The sequence below is a fragment of the Mercurialis annua genome, linkage group LG3 (assembly GCF_937616625.2).
Source record: "Mercurialis annua linkage group LG3, ddMerAnnu1.2, whole genome shotgun sequence".
Classification (NCBI taxonomy): Eukaryota; Viridiplantae; Streptophyta; class Magnoliopsida; order Malpighiales; family Euphorbiaceae; genus Mercurialis; species Mercurialis annua.
Window position 1 is genome coordinate 14,697,730 of NC_065572.1, and position 11,553 is coordinate 14,709,282.

The 11,553-nt window shown below is 35.8% G+C and overlaps 1 protein-coding gene across 1 annotated transcript; it reads right to left on the minus strand.

The window, feature by feature from the left end:
- Nucleotides 1-285: 285 nt before the first annotated feature.
- On the minus strand, nt 286-787 carry LOC126672339 (uncharacterized). The gene is made up of 2 exons (XM_050366286.1): nt 674-787; nt 286-591 (listed from the first exon to the last, which is right to left on the minus strand). Exons 1-2 carry the CDS (start codon nt 785-787, stop codon nt 286-288), a joined length of 420 nt encoding a protein of 139 aa, XP_050222243.1.
- Nucleotides 788-11,553: the final 10,766 nt, after the last annotated feature.

The window sequence follows — 11,553 nt, forward strand, 5'->3', positions numbered from 1 at the left end:
CGAAAGTTCATCGGAATAAGCCGAAAAAACACGGGGTATTACATCTCTCCAACTTAAAAACAAAATCGTCCTCGATTTTAACAAAAAGCATACCAAGCACAAAATAACATATAAAGCATGCATAACATAAAAAAACACAAGAGCACATAACAGCATCAAACCCAACGTACCTCAAGGAAAGAGGAAAGGATAAAGATTATGCATATCAGACTCTGTCTCCCAAGTGCACTCCTCAACAGAATGATTACGCCATAGAACTTTGACCATCAGAATCTCCTTGTTCCGCTACTTACGCACTTGCTTATCGACAACCTCAACAAGTTGTTCCTCATATGATAACTCTTGGTCAATCTTAACACTCTGTTGTACAATCACGTGAGACAGATCAGAAATGCACTTCCGCAACAGAGTTACATAAAACACAAGATGATCCAACGACATGTCTGGTGATAGAGCCAAACGGTAAGCCACCATTTCAACACGCTCAGTAATCTCATACGACCCAACGTATCTCGGTTCTAACTTCCCTTTAACACCAAAACGAGCAACACACTTCATAGGCAAAACCCGAAGAGACACATAATCGCCAACCTGAAACTCAATATCCTTCCGCTTAGGATCAACATAACTTTTATGCTGAAGCAGTCTCCAACCAACTTTTAATCAAAGGTACCTTTTCCGAGGTAATCTGGATGATCTCCGCTCCAGAAAGCTTATGCTCGCTGACCTCTTCCCAACTGATTGAAGATCGCCACTTGCATCCATAGAAAGCCTCGTAGGGTGCCATCTCGATACTGGCATGGTAACTGTTGTTATACGAAAACTTAATCAAAGGCAAATGAGTATCCCAACTACCCTGAAAATTAAGCACTCATATCCTGTGCATATCCTCCAAAGTCTGAATCGTCCTCTCAGACTGACAGTCAGTTCGAGGATGAAAAGCAGTACTGAAACCCAACCTCGTACCCAAAGAATCCTGCAAATATTTCTAGAACCTATAAGTGAAAACGGAACCTCTATCCAAAACTATCGGCACTGGTACACCATGAAGACTAACGATTCAGTCGATGTACAACTGTGCCAATCTCAAAGCTAAATACGTAACCTTGATCAGTAAGAAGTGAGCAGACTTGGTCATACGGTCCACAATCACCCAAATCAAATCATACCCCTGCCGGGTACGTGGTTAACCAACAACAAAGTCCATAGCAATCTGCTCCCACTTTCACTCTGGAATAGATAGTGGTTGCAAATAGCCAAACGGTCTTTGATGTTCTAACTTCACCTTTTGGCAAGTCAAATACATAGACACGAAATGTGCAACGTCCTTTTCCATTCCGCTCCACCAATACGTACCCTTTAAATCATGGTACATCTTAGTAGAACCCGAATAAACATTGTAAGCTGACTTATGCGCTTCCTCCAAAATCTGGTCTCTCAAACCATCCGAATCTGAAATGCACAGTCTGGTATTGTATCTGAGAACCCCATCCATAAGCACAAAATCAGAATTTCCATCCTAAAGAACCTCGTCTATAACCCGCTTCAATTGTGGATCCTCAGCTTGTAAAGTTTTAATTCTATCAATCAAAATCGGTTGAACTTGTAAATGTGCTAACAAACCGTCGCCCTGAGAAATCTGAAAACAGAAGCCCGAAGTTATCAACCCATGCCACTCGTGAACCATGGGCCTACGCCCAACCTCATAAATATGAGCCAAACTTCCGGAAGACTTTCGACTCAAAACATCGTCTACCACATTAGCCTTGCCCAAATAGTACTGAATTGTATAATCATAGTCCTTCAGTAACTCCAACGATCTCATCTGCCTTAGATTCAACTCACACTAATGAAAGATATACTTCACACTCTTGTGATTAGTGAAAACCTCGTAAGTCCCACCATACATGTAGTGCCTGCAAATCTTCAAGGCAAAAACCACAGCTACCAACTCATGAAAATGAGTGGACTAAATTACCTCGTGCTTATTTAACTAACTAGAAGAATAGGCAATCACCCTACCATGTTGCATTAACATGCAACCCAAACTAATCCAAGAAGCATCACAATACAGAGTGAACCCCTCGATGCAATATGGTACTCCCTCCGGTCCATAATATTTGTCGCATTTGGAAAAAACATTTGATCCATAATATTTGTCGTATTTAGGAAATCAAGCGAGCATTAATTGCTCTTTTTCCATGTTTACCCCCCATTAATTTATTGAAAGAATAAAATAAACAAATAAAAACAATAGTCATAAATGTAAACAAGTTTCAATGTAGGGTTAACTTAGTAAAAGTGTTTATAAATTACGACATATTAATTGTTTTCTTAATTCTTGTGTTAAAGCTAAATGCGACAAATATTATGGACCGGGGGGAGTAAAGCCAAAACAGGAGTTGGAGTCAAAATCTCTTGAAGCTTCTGAAAACTTGACTCACACTTGTTAGTCCACTCGAACTTAACACTATTCTGTGTCAGTTTTGTTAATGGTGCAAATATTCGGGAGATTCCTGCAAGAAATGACGGTAGTAGCCAGCTAACCCAAGAAAACTTACGATCTCGGTAACTGACCCCACGAAGAAGTACTCGTTCTGATGCAACCATTATCCAAAAACTCTTGCAACTATTCCTTCAACGTTTTAAGCTTGGCATGAGCCATCCAATACGGTGGTATCAAAATAGGAGATCTTCGAAGAACAACATTGATAGAGAACTCGATATCACAATCAGGTGGTAATCCAGATAAATCCTATAGAAAAACGTCAGTGAACTCATTCACTATCGGGACATTGTTCACACTACTAACATCTGCATTCACATCACGAACCACCACTAAGAACCCTTGGCAACCTTTGCGCAACATACGCGTGGCCTTTATAGTAGATATGAGATTTCTATGTGTCTCTGCCTTCTCACCTTGAAAAGAAAAAGGCATATCACCAGGAACCCCAAACTTAACCGACTTCCCTCGACAGTCGATAGAAGCATCATGGTGTGAAAGCCAATCCATCCCCAAGATGACATCAAAATATAACACGTCGTGCACAATCAAATCCGCACACAAATCTCTACCATGTATAAACACAAAACACGATAGATAAACAACATCTACCGTAAGACTATTAGACATATGAGTAGATACAGATCAAGGCTTAATCAATCTAGATGGTCTAATACCAAACTTGTCAGCAAAACTCGAAGACACAAAAGAGTGGGTTGCACCCGCATCAAATAACAAAAAAGCATCTACAAAAGATATCGGAATAATACCTTGCACCACGACATTTGATGCACGAGCATCTTGAGGAGTCAAAGCAAAAACTCTTGCTTGACCATCACCCTGCTGCTACAGTGTGTGACCAGTACTATAGCTTCTAGCACGACGACCACTGTTACCGCGACCACCAATACCATGTCCTCCTGAACCACGGCCCCACTGGCCATAAAAAGAAGCGGCTGGCTGAGAATACCCCACCAAAGGAGAAAATGTAGGACTCTGCTGCTGATATGATGGTTGAGCAACATTGGCTGAAGACATATGCTGGCCAGATGTTGGAAATTCATTATCAAAATGACCCGGCTGGCCACATGCTTAACAACTACCCGTTTCTACCAAGCACACTAAAAAATGTCTGCGTCTGCAATTCTGACAAAACGGAATGCTAGAGGCTTCACTGTTACCGCGACCAGAACCACAGCTACTCCCACTGTGACCAGAACTATATGAGTATGGCTGATACCCTTTCCGGTCATTCCCCTTCTTGCTCGTGAACTGAGAAGATCTTGACTAATAGCTACTGCCACCACTCTGCTGACCACCACTAGGAACAACACTGTTAGTCTTCTTAGTTGCAGAAATCTCCCCAAATTGTAGTAAAGAACTCTCCAAGAGGCAAGCATTATCCACCATATTTGTGAAATCTTGGTGAGTCTCAGTCAGGAGCCCAACAAACTTAGGGCCTAAACCCCTCATATACCGGTCATTTACTCTCATCTGATCAGTCTAAAGATCGGGAGCAAAACGAATCAGATGAACATTGTATGTCGTATACTCTTGCATGGATTGCTAACCCCTGGTAAGTGTCAACAACTTGTCTCTGAAACTCTCAATAATAGAGAATCGCAAGAAGAACTCTCTAGACCTTGTAAGAAAATCTGCCTAAGTAGCTGTAACCATAACTAGTCGGATAACTCTACGATAACCATTCCTTATCTGGACCTATCAAAGACATCTACACTAACACGATAGTCTAACGTTCGCTAGCCTACAAACGCTGAGCATTTTGCTCAACCTCCTCGAGAAAGTCTAAGGTGTCACCACTACCGTCAAACATAGTTGGCTTCAGCCTCATGTAAGCCAAAACTAAATTCTTATCCGTGGATCCAACACCACTACCAACACAACCACCAGCATGTGGTACCTTCTCCTATACAAGCTGTCCAACATAAAATACTGATTCTTCATAGTGACCTGACCCGCTTGTAGTAGCACTTAGTTATTCTGAAGTGCAACTATGCCAGCCAAAAACATCATGAAATCAAACGGATACAAAGGCGGTTGTGGTACACCTAATGCCTGAGCACCCGCACCACCGCGTCCTCTACCTCTGGCTCTACCAGCCTGGCCTCTGCATAGCGTCATCAGCCTTAGCATTCCGCTGAAACGCAACACGAGCACGAGTATTCATTCCTAAGAATGAAACAACAAACTTCAAAACACAAAAATAAAGCATCACTAAAAGTAATCATATATAAAGAACAACAACTAACAATAAAAGACCTCAGTGTAAACAATGTTCATACCAAAGTAAAGCATCAGTTAAATATATGACCGACGCATAATATTCCTGTAAATGAAGGCAGAAAGTTTTAAAATCAAAAAGATGACGTTTCAAAAGACAAGACACAAATCCTAATTCCGCAGTAGTTTATATGACACAACAACATTTTAACATTCCATAAACAAATACCACATAACATGAAAAAAGGCAATGGTTTTTATAACCAAAGCTCTGATACCAACTTTGTCACGAGCCAAAATCACATATCGTGAACGACGCTAGGGTATGGGAGTGGTAGCTCCGAAACCCGTAGCTACCCTCGTGGATGACATACAACCAAACAAAACCTACAAAGAAACCAATGCTCTAGGGTAATCGAGACTTCAACCTAAGTCTAGTAGTTTATATAAACAATTATATGACAAAAAATGTTCGGCTCAAATCCGAGACTCCAATAGCATGCCAATTATATAAATAAGGCTAATCCTCCGAAAAAACCCCCACCTTTTAGCCCCAATTCGTTTGTACCCTCACGTTGCAAAATCGTCAATTTTACCCAAATTATGACCTTTCAGCTTCAATTGCACCCTCAAGCATTAAATTGATCTTTTTTCACATGAAAAAAGCTCAAATCAATATTTTATATTTTAGCATGCATACTAAATAGGACTTGATGTTATATTTAAAACAAAAAAGAATTCCTCTTTTCAAAAATTATATAATTTAATAAATTTTTAATTAATAAACCCTAACTAATTGTAATTAAAACCCAATTAAATACTGTTCTAAATTAACTAAAATCTAACTCAATCACAACAAATCCAGCGAGAGATTTAATTGAGATTTTCTATTTTTTATTTTTCCAAATAATGATAATAAAAAAAAAAGATGAACCCAGTTGACTGGGTTCATCGGAGTCTCATCCTGAAGATGATGAACAGACCCAGGTGGATCTGTTCATCATCAACCCAAATATTTGTGCTAGAAAATTGATTCACTACAAAATCAATTAATAAAACTTTAGCTTTATAAGTTTATCTTCATACAAACATATATACCAACCCACCACTGTAAACATATCAAAACCCATTCAACCAAACATTTATACAAACAAAATAAAGAAAAAAAATCATATTTTTCAAAGCAACTCCGTTAAAACCCTAAAAATAATAATTTCATCTAAATAAAGCAACTTTTGTGCAGTTTCTTTGGGATCTATAGCATAATCTTTAAAAACAAAATAAATATCTTCATCACTGTGGTATCTTCATGTAGTTTTCCTTATGCTTAAAATTGTGTGTTTTCCTTACTGTTTTAGGGATCATAACTCTATTTACCCATCCCACCTCCACTGTTGCTGCCACTACCACGACCGCTTCTACCTCCATCGCCGCCACGGCTATTGCTCATGGTTTGGGTCTGATTGAATTTCTCTAATGGCTAGGGTTGCAGAGGAGAGTGAGAGTGTGATTGTGGTGGCGAATGGCCAAAGAATAATTGATTTTTTATTTTTATTTTTTTATTGTCAGGAAATTGACCTAAAAATAATAGCAATAATACACATTTAGGAATATGGTGAAATTAGGTCTTGCCTATATTTAAAAAATAATTTGTTTTTTTAATTTTTTTAATAATATATTTAATTAATTTATATTAAATAAAAAAATATTATTATTTTTTAAAATTTTAGGGAAGATGGTTTTTTTGTTTCAATTATAACATAAAGGACTATTTAAAAATTTGTTAAAATTTAAAGTATTGGAAAAAAGGTCAATTTGATATTTGAGGGTATAATTGAAATCAAAAGGTGTGGATTTTAATAATTAAGGGTGCAATTGAAATCGAAAGGTCATAATTTGGATAAAATTGACGATTTTACAACGTGAGGGTGCAAACGAATTGGGACTAAAAGGTGGGGGTTTTTTCAGAGGGTTAGCCTATAAATAAACCAAATCAAAGTATAACATACCCACATCAATATAAAATAGTCGGACCAATCCGACAAACCAAAGTATAGATAAGCAATAAATGTAAACTAGTTCTACTGCGGTCTAAGAGTGTAAAACAGTTTGACTAGTTTTATTACAATCAAAGGGACATATGAACAATGAAAAAAGTCGGAGATCGACCAAAAGCTGTCAAATCATAAACCTGGAAATGAGGAAAACAATGGGGTCAGATATATTGAGATGAGTTCATAATACTACTTACATTTATTAAGTGAAAACCCTTCAAACCATAAACCCTTTCATACTAATATATATAACATTATGGAAACAATACTGAAATGAAACCCAAAGTAGGTGTGACAAATCATCACCAAATCCCAAAGTAAATGGGAACAAATCCTCGTCAATCCTAAAGTAAGCTAGACATTCGTTACTCGACTAAAAGTACTTACAGGTGCACACAGTCTTGATAATGCATATGAATAGCTCGTTCTAATCCAGTTCTATAATAATACAACACAAGTTCAAAAACATTTATATGCTAAAATACACAAGTTACTTAATAAAGCGGTAAATAGCACAATAAACTTATTGCTTGCAAAACCACGTGAAAATCCTGGCAAACAAACTAACCTTGGGTCTAAAAACAAGGCTCAAGTTAAAATACATTCAACCCGTAACTCTAAGAATACTAGACACCACATAGGACTAGTATCTCAAACCACAACCGAAGTACAAGCCAAAGCATAACATACATCAACACCAAAGCCAATTAACAAGTTAAGCTTAAATGAGTTCTCGCTTTAAAAACAATATCTGGAGTACTTACATAACTTAGTTAAAACATTTAAAATCAAGTAAAATTCTAAAGTAGTGTGTTAGCCGAATTACCATACTACAAGCTCAACATAACTTGTCGGACGATCCAAGTCTAACTCGGACCAAACATAAACAAAAGTTAAATCCAGAAAGCCTTTAAATGAAATTAATAAATATTTGAAAACAAAGATTTATTGTTCAAACTCAACAAAGCTTAATAAATCCAATAAATCACTAGCAACAACATGTCAAACATTTAGCCAACACTTGGCCAAATCACCTAATATAAACACAAGCGTGTTAAACCACTCTAAATGAATCCAATAAGGATTTTAAATACATTCAAACTCATAAACTGAGATATGAAATAATTAATCAAACCATCAATTTAACTATGGCGAAACATAGCATAACTTATATACAATATTATGAAACGATTACCAACCAAACTTAAACAATACCAACATGTATAATCCACCAAAAACAGTCCTAATACTTCCATAGGCATCCACTAACATACCCCAACACATAACTAATTCAAACAATACATACTTAAGCATATCAAGCCCGAAAATCAACAATTAAATTACCAAACAATTGAATAACCAAAGCATCAATTCTAAAGTATCAAAACATGCCTAGGTCATGTATTTACATCAACTCAAACATATCAAAATTAGCAAGTAAATCATGGCATATGAGCATGTTGGGGTTAAAGGTTCCTTGTTTATTGTTTTGGGTTCTTAAGAATTCTGTTTCTGTAACTTCAAATTGTTTGGTTATGGTTTTTTTATAGTTTCTGTAATTTGATATATTAGAGATGGTGATGATGACTTGAAGTTGATTTAGGTGGTAAGGCCTTCTTTCAATTTGATTCGTGTAATGATTGGATTTTTGTTTAATGGTTGTTGGGCTAGGCTTTATACTTGATTATGTTCAAAATGTGATATTGAAATTGTTATTGTGGGATTAATGAATGGGTTTCGGATTTCATAAGGTTTGAGCCATTTGATTTTAATTCTTTTGGTTTGATTTTGATAATTAGGTTTTAAAACGGTAATTGTTTTATAAACTTTTGATCGAATAATTACGTGGATAATTATTGTTTTACAAATATTGGATTAGTCTGCCATTTGGGCTAATGTTACGTTTTGACTCTAAAACGTGTTCATCAAGTTAAATATTTTGTTATAATAATGAGTGATTTGGCTATTGAGTTCTATTTTTGAATTTAATATTTTAACAAAGTATTTTAGAACTATAAACACAGGTTTATATTTTGATAAAACTTTTGGGTTGGGTTAAACTTTGGTCGCCCAACAAGGAAGAAGCTTGGTAGTTTTGATAACTCGGCTGACTCACTGAAATGGATTTTAACTCGGTTAATTTTATTTTATTTTTCAGAATCATTCGAATTGTGTTTAAAATGGAAACTTATATGATATGTATTCTATAACTTGGGTTATGGTTTAAATGCGTATAAATCTTATGTGATCGGTTATTGTTTTATCGTTTCTGCTAGTCATGTGTGGTGTCTAGTACTCTTTACAGTTAGGGTCTGTATTTAATTATTATTTATACCTTATCTAGACTCGTCGACCGTTCATGCTTTGGAGACGAATCAGGATTCACTACTAGAAAACTGTTGATTAGTGACGGATTTTAGCGACGGATTTGAAATCCGTCGCTAAAATCAAATTTAGCGACGGATTTAAATCCGTCGCTAAATCCTCAAAAAAATTGGCGGGATTCCTCCCGCCAACATTAGCGAAGGAAATTCCGTCGCTAAAATGGCGGGACAAACCCCGCCAATTTTTTTTCGCTTCTAGCGACGGATTTCAAAATCCGTCGCTAAAAGTTTTACATTTAGCGACGGATTTCAGAATCCGTCGCTAAATGCTTACTTTTAGCGACGGATTTCAGAATCCGTCGCTAAAAGTATTAATTCTATTAAAAAAATAATAATTTATTTAAAAAAAAATATTTGTTAAAAAATATTTATTTATTAATAAAATATTTATTTATTAGCATATTTATTATATTAGAATGCGGTAATAAAGTGTAAAAGTAGTAATTTGTTATTTTTATTTAAAATAAGTATTTGAAAAATAATTTATTAATTATTTATTTAAAAAATAATTTTTTTATAATGTGGTTGTTAATTGCGGGAGTAAATATTCGTTTCTTTTAGTTATATTTAAATATCATATACATATATATGTATCAAGAATCTGAGCTGGATAAGATGGAGTTACGCGCGGAGGAACTAGAAGGTTAAAGAGATTTGGCTGAGTGTAATTGAAGGATGGGTGACCTACTGGGAAGTTTGCAAAAATTGTGGGTGGGTGGGTAACTGTGGGCTATAGATTAAATAATATTTCATTTTTAGCTTTAATTAAAAAATTAATTTTATTTTTAAAAAAAAAATTAGTGACGGATTAAAATCCGTCGCTAAATCCGTCGCTAAATTTTTTAAAATCCGCCGCTAATTTTTTCTTTCCGTAGCTAAATGATTTAGCGACCAGAAATATAGCGACGGATTAAATCTGTCGCTAATCCGTCGCTAAAGCCATTTAGCGACGGATTTATGTTATTTAGCGACGGAAAAATCCGTCGCTAAATGACATATTTCTAGTAGTGATTAGATTGCTTGCCAGGTTTCACGTGTATTAGTAAGCAGTGAGTTTAAATCTCTTTTTGCCGCTTTATTAAGTAATATATATATTTTGTATATATATATATTGTATAAAAGCTTTCGAACTGTTTTCGACATTGTGGATTTGATTTGGAACGGGCCACTCAATGGGAATCATCTAGACTGCGTGCGCACCGGTAATGATCTTATGGTATCGAGGTAGGTTAGAGATACGTCTCGCCCTAATGAGAGCACCAGTGGAAGATACGTCTCTTGGGACTCACATATTTATTAAGTGACAGTCGGGGATCAGTTATTGAGATACGTCTCAGCGACACGACAAATGAATTTAGAATTTTGGTTTAGGGTTTCGATGATTATCCATAATCAATAAATGTTTTGTAAATGTTTTAAAGGTTTTTCAACTTAATAAATGTCAATGGTTATATGAACTCATCTCAATATATCTGACACCGTTGTTTTACCAAATTTTCCAGGTTTATGATTTGAGCGTTGGTTGATCTTCGTTTCTTCATTCATAGAGGTTCTTTTATTTTTCAGAATAAATGGTCAAACTATTTTAAAACTCTTAGACCGCAGTAGTACTAGTTTGTTTATTACTTAGTCTTATACTTTATGTTTTAGACTTATATTTTTTTGGAGTGGTCCAACTGTTATTTTATTGCTTTTGGCATGATTACAGTGTTTATGGTATTTTTCTATATTGCCATACTTCTGGAGGTTATATTTTAAGACAAATATATTTTGGAATATATGTTGTAATATGTACTGCTAGAGTAGGCTGAAGTCTCGGTTGCCCCCGAGCATGTGGTTTTATGCAGGTACATTGTTTTAAACGAATTTTGTTGGTTATCCGCAAGGCTAGCTACGGGTTTTGGTACAACCATACCCATAACCTAGCGTCGGTCGCGATCTATGAAAATGGTTCGTGACACGCGTGAAGGTAGGGTTTCGCATAGATCCGATCGTTTCCCGATTCTAACTCCAATTCTTCTTCTAATACTCGATTAATCGATGTATTAATCTCGTATTATACCTTTATTTCGATATATTTTAAACACAATTCGAATGATTCGGAAAAACAACTTAAAATTAACCAAGTTAAAATCCACTTCAGTAAGTCAGCCGAGTCTTCAAAACTACCAAGCTTCTTCCCACTTGTTGGGCGATTAAAGTCTAACCCAACCCAAAAGTTGTATCAAAATATCAACCCGAGTTTATAGTTCTAAAATACTTGATAAAATATTAAATTCAAAAATAGAACTCAATAGCCAAACCACTCATTATAACCAAATATTTAACTTGATAAGTTAAGAACACGTTTTAGAGTCAGAACGTAAAT